This window comes from Pinus tabuliformis, chromosome 2_1 (genome assembly GCF_031772625.1).
Source record: "Pinus tabuliformis cultivar Carrire ecotype Pingquan chromosome 2_1, CPIR1, whole genome shotgun sequence".
NCBI lineage: Eukaryota > Viridiplantae > Streptophyta > Pinopsida > Pinales > Pinaceae > Pinus > Pinus tabuliformis.
Genome location: NC_142299.1, coordinates 398920914 through 398937934, shown reverse-complemented (window position 1 = coordinate 398937934; position 17021 = coordinate 398920914). Strand labels below are relative to the sequence as shown.

The following is a 17021-nucleotide window of genomic DNA, read 5'->3' as shown; positions in this document are numbered from 1 at the left end:
CACATCAAGCCCAAGAAGAACTCCTTGAGGATTGGGTCATGTGCAAAGTTGGCACCTCAATATTATGGGCCTTTCGAGATCCTTGAGAGGATTAGACTAGTGGCTTACAGACTTGCACTACCAATAAAAGTGAAATTCCATGACATTTTCCATGTTTCATTGGTTAAAAGATATGTGAAAGATGTTTATCATGTGATTGATTGGTATATATTGTAGGTGGAGCTAGAAGGATAATTCCAGTCAAAAACTTAGTGCATATTGCAGCAAAAACAACTCATGCTCTGGAACTGATCAATTGAGCAAGTTAAAGTGCAATGGAAGCACTTTGGGCCCGATGAAGCTACATAGGAGGTGGATGATCAGATGTAGGCTATGTATCCTTCATTGTTTATCGATTACGAGAAAGGAGTTTTGGTATGTGTATACATTTATGTATGGTTTTTATTATAAATATTGAAATGAGTTGTGTTATAAAGCTCTATTAAGTGGTATGGTTGTCATGTTTTCATGTTTGTCATGTGTTTTTTCTTTTCAACAGGTTGTTCATTGTAAATTCTAGACCAAGCCAAGTTATAAATCTCCAAGGGAAGTATGGTTTGGTTTACAGTGGTTTTGCTGGTTGTGGGTTTCATAGAACACCAAGGATGGTGTTCCCCTAAGGGGGAGGGGTCTGTAATAGCCCCAGGTTAAAAGTTCATGTAATAAAGTTAATAAAGGAAAAATAAAACGAAGGTCATGGAACATGTATTCCAAGTTGAATGTTGGGCAAAAACATCTTAGTGGGTGTTCATTTGGTTTATTATGGCTAAAGAAATTGGCAAATGCATTGGAAAATGCCTTGAAAAGGAAAGCAAGCATTAAACAACATTTTATTTATGAAAATAAAGGAAAATTGGAGAAAAGGAAGGTGAAAGGTCACAAAAATGCAAGAGAGAAAAATTGAAGGAAAATAGAGGAAAATGAAGAAAATAAAGGCCTCAATAATAAAAGGTTTTTGAGGATCAGTTCACATATTTTGTTGGTTAACCTTTTTCCAGTTTTGGCTTGGAGCTCTCTCTCTCTCTTCTCTCTCTCTCATACTTTGGCACACTTAGAGCATTCTTGGGGCACTCTAGCATTGGAGAAAGGAAGGAAAAGGAAGGACACAAAGGAAAAGGAAAGCAAATATTAAGCAAGGAAGAGTTGGATCAAGCAACTACAATGAGATTCTTCTAGGTAGAAAGTTGCATGTATGATTTCCTTGCTACTGTTGTCATGCATGTGTGTATTTGGTTCTCTTTCTATCATTGGCATGGTGTTTTCTAGTTGTGATAGTGGTTTCAACCTTGCCTTTCCATTTCCAGATAAGCATGGTCTGATGGGGTTTCTGCATGTGGTTGAGCTTCGGATTGTTGGATGGTTTTGGAACCAGGTGAGGTTGTCTCAAGAAAATTCTCAAGGTCTTAGGAATCTCTTGACTAGTTTTAGTATGATTATGATAAATCTTAAGGGTGGAGACGAGAAAATTACTCATCGTATTGGTGAAGAAATTCGTAGGCATCAAAGTTTGTTTAGGCCCTAGTGATCCCTTGACTAATTTTGGTAGGATTGTGGTAAATCCTGGTAGTGTATATTTTTGTTTGGGCCTAGGAATCCCTTAGCTGGTAATGACGGGATTCCAGTAAACCCTGGTTGTGCAGGTCCTTGTTTCGAGCCTAGGAGTCCCTTGATAATTTTTAGCGAGATTATGGTAAAGACTGAGGAAGTCTGGTTATTTTTTTTGTGATTCCCATATTCATGCTTGGAATATTAAACGAAGGTGATTGGCGCTGAAAGAAATATTTGGTTCAACCGAATATATGGTTGGGTGGTATGTAGAATTCCTTGACCTAGTTTGATTTTACATATAATAATAAGAGTTATTTTCCTCTTGTATTTAATGGGTATATATACTTGTTATTATGTGGCTTTGATGGTTGTTCTATCGTTGTTATTTTTTTGGTTATATGTTGGTTATAAGCATGGTTTTATGACAAATTCTAGTTATGGATTTTATCATGTTTTGATTGCTAAATGGTTTTGGATTGCTAAATGGTTGATTATTGAATGTATGACCTAATAAATTTTATTTTATATATTGTGAGATGGCATTAGACCTTCTTGACGATTCTCATATAAGTATTAGACCCTTATGTTTAAATATGCATTCATGACCTGTAGATTACATTTTCACAGTGTGTTTGATTTTTTTTTGTCATGGTTAGGCCTTGATAGGTCAACTTCTTGACTGAGTTTTTGATTAATGGATTTTTCCTTGTGTCATAAATAATTTTGGAAAGTTCTATCAAGTTTTGGGCAGAGGTCTGGATACTAGCCCTGAAAAAGTGGCTTAGATTTTGGGGTCACATGCTCAGAATTGAGAAATCTAGACTGTAGTCACTGGGGAGTAGGGTTATCCATGCAACTGGAGGTTACAATCACTAGCTTGCCTTGTTATGTAAGAGACTAAGAGTCCACATCATTAAAAATGTAAGTTAGCATAAGGTTTGGGCATCTGGAGTGGTTTTTTAGCTCATGTGGATCATGTAGCTCATGAGGAAGATCAATAAGGCTTCATTTTTTTACTCCAATTCTTTAATGTGATCTAGGAGGTCAATTCATGTCATAGTAGCCGTCAACTCATGTTTACCCTGGCAAGTCAGTGAAAGTGGGTAGATATGGGAGGGGTGGTTACAAGGGGAGAGGTAGAAAGGGATAGGGAAAGGGGTAAAGAGAGGGAGACTTATGGAGAGACAAGGGGGAAAGAGAGAGTCGGGAAAGGAATATAAAGAAAGAAACGGGAAATGGGAAGGGAAACGGAGATAGAGAAAGGGGGAGAGAGGGATATAGGAGAGGGAGAAAGGGATAAGGAAAGGGAGAGAGAGGAGGGAAACATACATGAATATGGAGAGAGAGGGGGATACAAGAGGGAAACATATGTGGGGAGTGAGAGAGATGGGAGAAGGGGGGGAGAGAGGGCCATGAAATAAATTTGATTGATATTCGAAATATGGATTTTAATGGTGTAGATTTGAGATTGATGAAATCAACCTCTCTACCTTCCACTACATAATGGGTTGAATACCCAAACCATACAATAGTAATAGCGCATGATGTAGTCCTACTAGGATTAGAAGCCCTCGATCATTGAAGGAAAAACCTATCATTAAAAATGATCTCCAAAAACTTATGCAGTAAAAAATTGAAAAATAGTTGGAAAAATAGGCATTGGGGGTTGAAAATGGCATTCATATGACCATCTTTCAACCATCTAAGAGTTGTTCTCCTACAACGAAGGTTTTTCAATACACTACCACTAGTACAACCATATAAATTAAATGGTCGCTAAGCATCACTAGGCATCAATCTACAATAAATACTAAACTCTTACTTCATGATACATCTCGTGTTGTTCCAAAAAAAAAAACACTAACTAAAAGACCCATCTTAATTATGGATCTACCAAGCCTTGAATGGGATAAAATATGTTTTCACTTTTAAAGAGGTTTTTATCTCAAGAAATTTGGTCCCTCTCATTGCTTTGTAGATCCAGAGTTAAGATGGATCTAGGTTTGTTTAATTATTAATTATAAATATAATTATTGATTTTATAAATTTTATTTTATTTTATGAATTTTAATTTTATTTTATTTTGACCATGTCAAAATGTTAAACCTTACACCATCTCTGTCATACTAGGATCAAATATTTATATAGGAGTTAATTTTACTTATGAACCTTAAATATAAATAAAATTTATAATAAGAAGTGGATCAAAATCTTGGATAAGATATGATATTATAATATTATATTTTACCCAATATTTATTACCACTCCCACCCAGTGAAAAGTGGCTAGAGGTGGGGGGGATTAATAATTAAAATGTAGTATTACTACATTTTCCTTAATATTCTCTGTCACCCTAGCATAAATATTACATTTTACTCAATGTTTTTCCTCAACCATGCTAATTTTATAGTTGAGTTTGTTTACTTTTAAACTTCAAATATAAAGAAAAATTAAAATTAAAAAGTGGACCAATTGAAGGGAAATATTGGGTAAAATATAATATGATAGTATTATATTTTACCTAATCTTTATAGAAACATAATAAAATGTAGATGAAGATAGGCATAAATATTATATAAAAATGTAATAATTACATTTTATCTAATATTTCCCCCACCTCCTCCCATCACCCCAACTCACTTGTATAGTTAGATTATTCATTTCTAAACTTACCATCCTAGATGCATTAGAGATCTATTTCTATAACTAATTATTACACATGAACTAAGAGAATATATTACGAGTCGTAGTTGCAAAGGTACTTGTTCTTACACAATAATCATCACTAAAATTCCTATTAGAGGCATGAAGGTCCTCTAATGATCCAAGTAGTCTTTGTTGATTGAAATGATAAGTGTCCCACTTACCATTGGACCATAGTCAAGATGACGCCATGCGAGACATTGTGTTCAACATGGATGATTTTTGCGTTGTGCTAGGAGCATGTTCAGTGTTGGATCATGGAATGTAAAATTTAATTGTGATTGATTTAAGATCGAACCTCTAGATGATGAGGTGAAAGGTAGTTCGAATTTGTTCAGACTATAAGGAATTCGAGATAAGATCTTTGAATTCTTTTGTTGATGAGCAACGTGGACAACAGGTGAGTAGCGTGGATAGTGGTCAGCAGTGAGAGCAACAAGCAGCGAGCAGTGTGCAGTGTGAGATCAAGGAGCTTTTATGCAGTAGAAGTACCAAGTAGCGAGTAGGGAGCAACAATAACCTGAATAGCGGGGAGCAGTATGAAGTAATATTGGCATTATATAGACCTACATCTTTCTCGGAATAGGTTGGAAGATAAATGCATTCAAACATTATAACAAGATAATAAATTTCAGAACCTATGGAGATAAATGACTTAGGACAAGTGAAAATTGCCTCATCCGCCAAAGCTGGTAAGTGGGTTTGGGTCAATGCCAAACAATATTGGGACATTTTAAAATGAAGACTATCTCAGCTAAAATGGGAGCATACAAGGAAAAAATGGTCTTAAAAGGAAAGTACTCAAGCCCTTCGCAATAATCACTCAAACAAGTCCCCTATACAAGCACGTGGCAACAAGAATTACAGAAGAAATGTCATTGATCATTCTGCCTTCTATAGTTCCACATCCACACCTACCTGGTCATCTAATCTTTATGTGAAAGAATTGTTAAATTCAAAACAAAGGTTGGAGGCTTTAGAAGCTATAGAGTAGGAAAGAGATCATAAAATTCATATAATAATAGCTGAGAACAAGGCTTTAGCAGAAAGCAATACATTTTTGAGAGAACAAGTGGCATTGTTACAGGAAGCTCTCCTGATAGGGAAGATATAATGGAAATGCATGAAGGCGGATGTGCAAAACATAAAGAAATCTGTAGTGGAAAGTACAAAGGTGGTGAATGCGAAATCATCCCAGGATAAAGGGAAAATGATTGCCCAAATATACAACCATGAAGAGAAAGAAAGAGAAGGAAGGAAAGGAGATTCCATCAAAGTTTCCAAAACTTGGGCTCAATTTATTAGCAATTCTTCTAATAAGGAAGGAGAAACAAACATTTGGGTTGACTATGGGAAAAATGAATGTACTCTTGACATTGCAAGAGACTTCTTAAAGGACAAATTTCTATGGAAAGGACAAATAGGCCAAGCTTGGAGGGTGGGTAAGTTTAATGGTGAGAGAGTCAAGCCCATAAAAGTCATCATGCCTAGCTTGCATGATAAATATATCATTTTAAGAAAGAAGCATCTCTTGAGGGGTTCTCACTTTTTCCTAGAAGAATATTTAATAAGACAACAGGATGAAAGGAGGAAGGAAATGTTAAAGGTTAGGGCAGCAAGAGATGAAGGCAAGAGATCATGGATTTATAAAGGTAAAGCTATGATAACGTGATTTGGACCTCCTACCAAAACAGAGCAGCAAGATGGTAATAAAGAAAAGGAAACCATCTCTTCAATAGGAAATTAGGAAGAAAGGTCAGTATGGGAAAGAAGGGACAAATACTCAAATGTGAGTCCTGCATGTCAAAATAAATAGCAATCAAGTCATACCCAAGTTTCCTTAAGATCAGTTTGTTGGAAATACAAATTTTACCCATGGAAACAAGGACCTGGGTTAGGACTATTGCGGAAGACAGAGACATAATTTTCCTCATAGAAACACATGAGCATAAAGGGTGCATGACACCTATCTTTGAAGAATACTCGAAGATGGCAGTGTGGAACAAAGGAAGCAGGGAATGCAAAGGGCACAAGGGTATCATGGTTTGAGTGAGGGAGAAATAAGGCCATCTCATTCTGTTAGAGAAAGAAGACTCAAATAAGAATTTTTTTTGGTTTAAAATATTAGAAAATGGAAACCACATCAGAATTGTAGCATGCTATTTTGCACCGCAAGTTTCAAAAATCTACAAAGGTAGAGGGCTTGACCACAAAGATCCATTTACAGCCTTAAAAGTAGATATTGCAACATATTCTCAGCTAGGTGAAGTCCTTATAGTGGGTGATTTCAATGGTAGGACTAGAAGTGAGAAAGCCGACATTCTTTGCTGTAAAGAAGATTGTGACCCTATTTGGCTTACATAAGAGAGTAATCATCAGTGGGAAAAAATTTGGGAGGACAAGGGCTACAATCTCTTTGATGAAAAATTGCTTACTCTATGTAGGGCCTTTGATTTAGTCATTTGCTTAATGTCTTGACTAGATGGGCAAAGTCCAGTAATTTCACTTGCAATAATTACAATGGAGCAAGTGTAGTTGATTATGTAATTTTCTTGCATGGCTTGTGTGAGAAAATGGAGGAAGTTTTGATTGGAGATCAGCTTTGGGACTTAAAATCAGATCACAAGCCAATTTATTTAAGTTTCTCTTGGACTAGAAAGAAACAATTAGAGTAAAAAATTCAGTAGTCCAACAAAATATCCCAAAGGGAAGAATTCTTTTGACTCCAGAAAATTGTAATACTTTCAAAATGATGCTAGAGAGGCTCTTCGAGAAGGAAAAAAACACAATTAACGGCCTTCATAGTCATGAATTAACACATTTAATTCAATGCGCACTTGCAGAGTGTAAAAGAACAAAAATTAAGAAGTTTGAAACAAACTTGTTTCCCATTAATGCTTGGTTTGATGAGGAATGCAAAAAGGCAAGGAGAATGTGGAAAGAGTCAAACAAGGATAACATAAGTCTCAAATATTACTAGCTGTTATTAAGAAAGAAAAAGGTCGATTTCATGGTTTCAAGGAGGGAAGAACTAATCTTCCTTGGGGAAAATAATCCAAAATTATTTTGGAAGGATCTCTAACCGAGAAATATACAAACTGGAAATAGAATTACAACTTCTAAATTGTTTGACTGTGTAATACAACTCTATGAGCAGGATCCAACGTTGACCCTCCCCCCTTGGTCAACATTGATATTGAACTCTTAACGATGCAAGAGGTAGAGATGGGTATCAAGAAGTTTGGCATTGGAAAAGAAAAAGAATTAGTTGAACTCCAAGAAGAATATCTAAAGTGGGGCTCAAAGATCCTTTCACCTCACATTACAAAAATTTTCAACAACATCATACAACAAGGGCTCCCCACAGATTGGACAACTAGTTAGGCAATACCTCTTTTCAAGAGCGGTGACATGAATAATCCCTCCAATTATAGGACCATCATGATAAACCATTTGTTTGCAATGTTATTTGGAAGCATGCTAGAAAATAAAATTAGCAAGTGGGCAGACGAAAGAGATAAGTGTGCTAAAGGGCAAGCAGGTTTTAGACCTAAACATTCCACAATTTATCATTGTATAACTTACATCATTGAAAACGTTTGGGAGAAAAAGGAAGAAGTCTTTTGTTTCTTTATTGATTTCAAAAAAGCATTTGACACAGTTCCTAGGGATAAGCTTTGGCATAGAATGGGGGAAATTGGGGTTCCTAAAAATTTGATAGCAGTTGTGCATAAGCTATATGAAGGGGTGAAAGTAAATATTAGATCTTCAACAAGCATTTCTGAAAGTTTTAGAAGCAATATCGGGGTCAAGCTAGGTTGCCCATTGTCTCCTACCCTTTTTGGTTTATATATCGACAAGCTTGAGAAGTGGTTAAATTCACAAGGGGGTGATGGTATCTATTTGGGCAAGTTTGTTATAAGGATTCTTTTGTATGCATATGACCTTATTCTGATTGCTAAATCGACTCTTGGTTTGCAATAGAACTTACTATCCCTTGAGATTTTTTGTAGAAGTGTAGGGATGCAAGTCAATATCAGCAAAATGAACATAGTGGTTTTCTCTAAAAAAAGAAAACATAACGAACATAAGTTCTACTTTGAAGGAAAAATTCTGGAAGAAGTTTCGGATTACAAATACCTCGAAATTGACTTCAACAAAAATCTAAGTTGGGATGGTTGTAGAAAGAAAATAACTTTGGGGGGTTGGAAAGCAATTTATGCTTTTCAAAATAAGTGTAGAGAGCCAGAGTTATGGGACTGGAAAACCACTCAAACTCTTTTTGGGCTTCTAGTGGTTCTGATGATTCTCTATGGTTGTGAACTATGGGCCAATAGTACATCCGACATGTAGTGGAAACAAATTGAAAAAATTATAAGTGTTTGATTACAAACAAATTCAAGATTAAAAGCGGAGTTCCTTATGCTATCTTGTTAAGTGAAACAAGGGTTGCTCCTATAGAAGCAATTGCTATGGTGCGAGTCATAAGGCATTAAAAAAAAATTGAGCAAATGGAAGAGGGTAGATGGCCTAAGGTTGTCTTTAATGACAAATTGTGCAACTTAAAAAAAACTTGGATGCAGCAAAATGACAAATGGTTTAGTAAATGGGGTATTTGCTTGAACACGTGTCCCATAAATAACAAAGAGATAAAAGCTTTTGTTATGGATAAGTTCCACAAACATACTTGGGATAAGGAGCTAGGAAGAAAGAAAAAGTACTATATTGAAGTGTTTAATCCCACTCATAGTCATCAACCAAAACTTAAAAGCATACATAGAGGCCAATATCTCTTAGAGAGCTAAAATTCTTATTAATCAGTTAAAGACTAATTCTCATCAACTCCATTGTGAAACAGGGTGCTAAAAAAGGCCAAAAGAAGTGTGGGAGGAAAGAGTGCATTTTTTGTTCTTCCAGAAAAGTGGAAATAGAAAAAAATTTCATTTTAGAATGTGAGGCCTTCAAAGACAACAGGTAAAGTTATGCAGATATGTTGGCAGCTAGCGCTTGGGATAATCTATTTAGCGAGGGGTTTGTCGAGATGTTGGGAGCATTAATTGTGAGGCTTTACAGAAAAAGGGTTGAATACATCAAGCAGATGAAGAAACAATACGTCCCATAAGCCATCTTTAGCCTCGTGGACGTTAAAATAATTTTGTTTCTTTTTTTCGATATTATATTAAAGCGATTATCAAAGAAGCCATTTTAATGCGTTATGTACACTACATAATCATGCTTAACCCTACTCTTCTTAAAAACACCTACTTGAATCATCAAATAGCATCCACATACACATATATACACTTTATATATTCATCCTTTCATTGGTAGAGACAAAACATCAAAAAACACTTAGGGCCACCCAATAGATCTATGCAAATTTGGAACGCAAACATATACATAAAATTATTTTTAGCTTTATAGGTTACATGGGTTCAATGCCATCATTTTCTATAGTTAAATATGTATCTAAATATAACATGAGACTAAGATGTATCTAGGATAGTTTAATTTCACCTTTAAATAAGTTATGTTTCGTATTAATACCATGGGTCACTTTTTTTTTATCATTTAATTTTTATAGGGTAATTTTTATTTTATTTTCACAGAGTTAAAATGTTTACATTATTATGTTACATTAAGTTACACATCTCTACCATTTTTTAATTTTATTTTTACCAAGTCAAAATGTTTACATTACATTTGGTGTTGCACATCTCTAACATACTAAGTTGGAGAGTACCTTTTAGCCCAACAGAAAATGAGTAATTTTATTAAAAGTAAAAAATATTATATTCAAAATCTAAAAACTACCAACATTGAATTAACTATTTTACTTTAATTATTAGTTTATTTAACTTAATTTAATTTATCCAATATCTCTCTAAACCTAGTAAAAAGTGGATGAAAGTAGGCATAAATAGCAGATAAAATGTAACCCCATCTCACTTTCATAGTTAAGCTTATTCATTTCTAAACGTAGAGGCACCAAAGCTCTATTTCTATAGCTAATTATTACACACAAATCGAGAGAGTATATTACATATATTATTGAGTCCAGGCTCATTCTACAAATGTGTAAGTTTGTTGTATGTCCGTGCCTCTTTAAAATAAAAATAAAAAATAAAAAATATGTTTTAAATAAAAAAATAACGTGGGCTATAATTAAAAAAAATGAATATGTTATAAAGTAATTAGAAGTAAAAAAAATGTGTGAATCACATGTTTAAATCTTATACTGTTCAAAAATATTTCAACAAGAGATTTAAATAAACTATTTGAATATTTATATTAACTAATTTATGCCAATATCAACTATATCTATATCTATATCTATATATATATATATATATATATATATATATATATATTAAGCTTCTATGGTTAAAATATTCATTTGGTCCTATCATTCAAAAATACAATTTAAACAATGAAAAATAACACATTGTATTTTGCACTCTAAAAAGTTTGTACTTGAAGAAATTTGATCCCTCTAGGCTCATGTTAGATCCATACTTAAGATGAATCTATGTTGCACATTGTATTTTGCACTCTAAAAAGTTTGCACTTGAAGAAATTTGATCCCTCTCTTCTCATGTTAGATCCGTACTTAAGACTATGTTGGTATTAAAGTGATTACCAAAGAAGCCATGAGAAAGGGTTATATACCCTGCACAACCCTGCTTAGCCCCACTCTTCTTAAAAGCACTTTATGCAATAATAGAGACAAAACATACAAAAAGACATAGGGCCACCCACCCAACAAATCCATACAAATTTCTATCATGAACATATCCATAAAACACTTTTAGCTTCAGAGGCTACATGGATTCAATGCCATCATTTTCTATAGCTAATTATGTATCTAAATATAACATCAAACTAAGATGGATTTAGGCTATATTAATTTCCCCCTTAAATATGTTATATTTCACACGAATACCATGGGCCAATGCTATGGGTCATTTTTTTAATCATTTAATTTTTATAGGGTTATTTTTATTTCATTTTCAACTATTTAAAATGTTTACATTATATTAGGTTACATTAAGTTACACATCTCTACCATATCTTAATTTTATTTTCACATCTCTACCATATCTTAATTTTTAGTTTTACTTATTCAAAATGTTTACAATACATTTGGTTATATCACGTTACATCTCTAACATATGGGGCTGGAGAACACCTTTTATCCCAATAAAAAACGAGTAATTGTATTAAAAGAATAAAAAATATTATATTATATTTTAAAATAAAAATATTATATTCAAAATCTAGAGTCCAAAAACTACCAATGTTGAATTAACTATTTTATTTTATTTTATTTTTATTTTTTATTTTATGTAATTTGACCAAGTCAAAATGTTAAACAATACGAGACATGACATTACAACATCTCTGCCATACTAGGTTGGAGAGCTCAAATATTATTATTATTTATAAAAAGAATTAGTATAAATTGAAATATGTACATTTAAAAAAAATTGGAACAAAATCCTTAGCCATGGAGATTTACCCCCACTTTAACATGGGGATTCTTAGTTTGTAAATAGGCTATGTTATAATACCATGAGCCAATACCATAGCTTATCAATACCATATAACCAAAAAGACATATGACACTTGTTCATATCACATTTTTTTAATTAATCAATTTAATTAAAAAGGCCACAAAGACATAACTACTTTGAAGATAAATTCCAACCTTTAATTTGTCTATATTACTATAAATATGCTAAAATATTCAGTGAAATTTAAATCCCTACTATCCACTTAACACATAATTATTTTAAAATTTTGAAAACCTATTACAAAATAAACATACCTATAACATAACTATTACTAATATTAAAATAATTAATAATGTTAAAATATTATATTTATGTTTAAAAAAATTAAACAAACCTCTTATTAAAAATTAACCAAATATTTAATAAAATTGACAACCAAGCTAACTCTTAAACTTCAATTAAATATCATACTTCATTTAAATATTAATTTTTTAAAACATATTAAGTTGAGTGAACTACCTCCACCATTAAACAAATATATGTAGTCATCGGATGTCCTACTCACATGTTGCTGAGAAAAATCAATAAACGAAAATAAATCACCTGTCACCTCGTGATATCGCGTGATGTTGGGCTTGTAGATTATTCTTATAAAATTGAAGATAGAATATTTGTGCCACAACCTTTCTCATATTTTGCGCCCACAAGTTGAATATTACGTGTAGTTGTTTGTAAATTCAATAAGCGTAGGCTACTATATTAAATGCAAACGCATCAGAACATCTGTCGCATTCCTATCAGAAAAATATTATTGTTTGGCATTTGTGAACGTAATGTCTATGTTGATTCAAATACAAGTGTATCAGCAAAACCACACACAGAAAGACACAAACTATGAGCGTAGGCTACTATATTAAATGCAAACGCATCAGAACATCTGTCGCATTCCTATCAGAAAAATATTATTGTTTGGCATTTGTGAACGTAATGTCTATGTTGATTCAAATACAAGTGTATCAGCAAAACCACGCACAGAAAGACACAAACTATGAGCTCATCTGTGAAAAATATTATATTATTTAAATGTTTGGCATTTGTGAACATAATGCCTGTGTTGATTCGAATATAAATCTCTCAGCGAAACCACACACAGAAAGGCAAAACCTATGAGCTCATCTGATGATGGTTAGGTCATCAACTACACTTCGCATCAAATGGATTCATCTCGAGATCTCTCTTTTGTTTTTTTCAAGTATTTTCCACCATTCAGCCATACATGAAACCTCGTGTTTACTGTTACACCGAACCAACAAAGAGGAGCACATGGTTTTCTGCAATCTGTGGGGAACAAACCCTTTGATTTTTGACCTTCCACGGTTTCTTTGCCACCTGCCCTCGTAGCATCAGAATGGCGCTTTCTATTAATACATGGTGAACCTTCCTTCGGGTTTCAGGTTTTGTGACAGAGCGAAGGGTTGGTTGATCATAACTAATTACGCCATCCAGAGGTAAGTGGTTATGATAAATTCAATTTTCAGAGCTACTAGAAATTTATGTTCTGGTCTGCTTTCCTATGTTTTGTTCTATGAAATAATTTCATTTAGTAGTTCACCTTGTTGTAGAGTACTGGAAGGATTTCACTGTTTAGAATCGATGGAGAAAGCTACGTTCCAGTCCAGTGGAAACGCCACCAATTCTCCTAAATCTTCGTCGAATTCTGGTGGGCACTGCTGCTTATGTTCGCCTACAACCCATGTGGGATCTTTTCGCTGTAGACTTCATCGACAGAGCTGCAACAGTCAGGTGCGGACATGGACTAATGCCAAAACTGTTGATAACAAAGTTTCTCAAGACAAAGCTGAGGCAAAGAGAGAAATTCCTTGAAGGACTAGTGAGTTCAGAATAGGGAAGAAAATCCAGTATGTATATTACAGGCAGAGGCAGAGGCAGATGATCTATAATATTAAATCTTTACAAGGCGATATTCCCAGGTTGCTTTTCTGTTCATCGAAAATAGCGCAGAGATTAAAGAAAAAATAAATGGAGTGCATACCTTGAAAATTTCATTGGACTGTTGTTAGTGCAGTTGAAGGATGTAGCTCTTGAAAATTTCATTGGACTGTTGTTAGTACAGTTGAAGCATGTAGCTCTTCTTATTTGAGGGGACGTTCTCTAACTGTTATATAATTTATAAGTTACAGAGTTTTTATTGGAATTTGGTGGTTTTAAATAAGTTTTTGATTCTATATATATAGATTTAGCAACCTATAAATTATAAAATAATTACAATTCTTAATTCCAACAAACTTTTCCTTGATTCTAAATAATTAAATCTAAAAATAAAGTAGAAAGCTATCCAAAATATATAATAAATAAATAAATCTAAAAATAAACTAGAAAACTATCCAAAATATATAATAAATAAGTTAAAGGTATTTAAAATCTATACATGTTGTTTTTCCAATTTTTTTTTGAGAAATATGAGGGATTTTCATACTTACTAATTTGTTATTACTGATATAGTAATAGATCATACATCAATAAACGAAGAAGAATGTTAACATCACAAGGCATCACAAATCGCATAATATGGAATATGCAAAGCTCATAACTTAACGATGAAGAAGGGCATAGAAAACTTGTTGTCCTTCACCATTCTCATTACTCCAAATATCTCCTTCCTTTCACTGATCTGACGTACAAATTAGTTTTAAGCATTTGAAACTTGTGGTGCCGCACAATTACTCCAAATATCTCCTTCCGTTCACTGATCTGACGTACAAATTAGTTTTAAGCATTTGAAACTTGTGGTGCCGCACAATTGCTTTGATTGTAGACGAAGACTCCATGACAGACTAACCAAACAATATGTCAAAATGAGGATTGGTGAGCTGCAACACAGCGGTTATACAACATATCGAATAATTATGTGTCGATGTAGACCATATCATAATGAATAAATGTTTCAATTAAATATCTTGATGAGTGTACATACTTGTCACGATGAGCCTGTGTCATAGCACGCATGGATGTGGATCGAGGGAGAGGGAAGGCCATTTTGAGACTCAACCCTATGCTTTTAATTTATAAATGAAATGGTTTTTAGCATTGAAATTGGCTGATATAATTATAAGTTGATTTTTTAATCTTTAAAATATATTTTTGAATATAAGTAGGCTGAAATGCTTTAGAAGATTGGTGGACAAGGTTTTGTTGATTTTATTTTTTTAAATATAATTAGATCATCGAGATTAAATGTTGATTTTATTTTTTTAAATATAATTAGATCATCGAGATTAAATCTGGGACGAATATGACGAGAATTTTTGAATATAAGTAGGTTGAAATGATTTAGAAGATTGGTGGACAAGGTTTTGTTGATTTTATTTTTTTAAATATAATTAGATCATCGAGATTAAATCTGGGACGAATATGACGAGAATATTCTTTGTCCACTGCTGAGGTGTGAGAGGACATAAAGTGATGGAAAAAACGTTATAAAAAAATTATTTTTTAAACATGGATCCATTTTTCACAAGAGAGCTGCGAGGGTACTCTCAGGAGGGAGAAGTTCTTTTAGTGGGAGATTTCAAAGTTAGAACAACAAATCAACAAGCTAGTTTTCTTTTGTTGCAAAGAGGATCACAATCATCTTTGGCTCATTGAAGAGGAGAATCCCCAATGGCTGATGTATTTGGAAGATGAAAAGTTAGCAATCATTTTGGAGAGGATTTCCTTACACTGTGTGGTGCTTTCAACTTGATTATTTACAACGGTCTAGATAGATGGAAAATGTTTGGGAACTTCACTTCTAACACATACAATGGGGCAAGTGTCGTTGACTATGTGATTTGTTCACAAAGCTTGATAGAAAAGATAGATGAAGTTAAGATTGGAGAGCATATTTAGGACTTAAAATCAGACCATAACCCAATATATATAAAGTTATCACTGTTAGAAGAAAGGCAACATAGGAGGAAAACATAATTCTCTCAGCAATCACTATCAAGGGGGGCGGGGGAATTCTTCTAACACAATAAAATTGTACTATCTTCAAGACAATGTTAAAGAGATTAATTCAGAAGGAGAAAATCGGTTTCCAAAGATTTAACGGTCATGAGTTAAGAGATATAATTCAAAGGGCGCTTGAGAAGTGCAAAAGAGCGAAAAATAGGAAATCATAATTAAATTGCTTTCCTTTAAATGCTTGGTTTGATGAGGAATGCAAATTGGCAAGGAGAACCATGTAAAAGGCAGGCAATGAGAAGATGAATGTAGATTTATATAAATAGATACTAAAAAGAAAAAAAGACAAGTTCATGCAAACAAGGCGAGAAGAGTTCATATATCTAGGCAAGAATAACCCAAAGATTTTCTGGCAGGAACTTCCACCAAGGAAGAAGCAAATCAAAAATAATATTACAACCAATCAATTGTTTGAATATGCAAGACAACTTTATGAGAAAGGACCAGAGGCAAAGCCTCCCCCCGGGATCAACACAACTACAAACCTCTTCACATTACAAGAGGTGGAGATTGGAATTAAGAAGCTGAAAACATGAAAGGAAAGGACTTGGTTGAACTTCAAGCAGACTATCTAAAATGGGGAATGGACACTCTTACACCACACATCATGGAAATGTTCAACACCATCATTCAATAAGGATTCCCAAGAGAATGGACAACTAGCCTAGCAATATCTCTTTTTAAAAGTGGAGACATTAATAATCCTTCCAATTATAGAACCATTGTGATCAATCCTTTGTTTGCAATGTCTTTCAACAACATGGTAGAAAATAGAATCAGTAAGTGACCAGAAGTAAAAGATAAGAGGGAAAAAGGACAAATGGGTTTTAGGCTAAAGCATTCTATAATGGATTATGGTATTGCGTTGAGACACATTATTGAAAAGGTTTGGGAGGACAAAGAAGAAGTATTTTGTTGCTTTGTTGACTTCAAAAAGGCATTTGAAACAGTCCCTATAGATAATTTGTGGCGTAGAATGGAAGAACTTGAAATTCCTTTGCATTATAGAGCCGTTGTCCATAGATTTTATGAAGAGGTGAAAGTCAAAATTAGAACCTCAACAAGTATTTCAGAAAGCTTTAGAAGTGACGTTGGAGTGAATCAAGGTGGCCCTCTATCCCCTACTCTTTTTGGTTTATGTATTGATAAACTGAAAGAGAGGCTAAATCAACAAAGTGGAGATGGTGTTTG

General features: G+C 33.7%; 1 protein-coding gene across 1 annotated transcript; it reads left to right on the top strand.

Moving 5' to 3' along the window:
• The first annotated feature begins 13193 nt into the window (after positions 1-13193).
• LOC149200536 (uncharacterized) lies at positions 13194-14019 on the top strand. Its single transcript, XM_089399592.1, has 2 exons — positions 13194-13312; positions 13427-14019. The coding sequence occupies exons 1-2, from the start codon at positions 13233-13235 to the stop codon at positions 13686-13688; spliced, it is 342 nt and encodes a 113-aa protein (XP_089255718.1). The 5' UTR covers positions 13194-13232; the 3' UTR covers positions 13689-14019.
• The last annotated feature ends 3002 nt before the right edge of the window (positions 14020-17021 follow it).

Excerpts from the sequence above, each read along its gene's own strand:
- LOC149200536 (XM_089399592.1), top strand. The coding sequence starts at position 13,233 with ATGGTGAACCTTCCTTCGGGTTTCAGGTTTTGTGACAGAGCGAAGGGT. Across the intron at positions 13,313-13,426 it reads ACTAATTACGCCATCCAGAG|AGTACTGGAAGGATTTCACT; the intron begins GTAAGTGGTTAT and ends ACCTTGTTGTAG.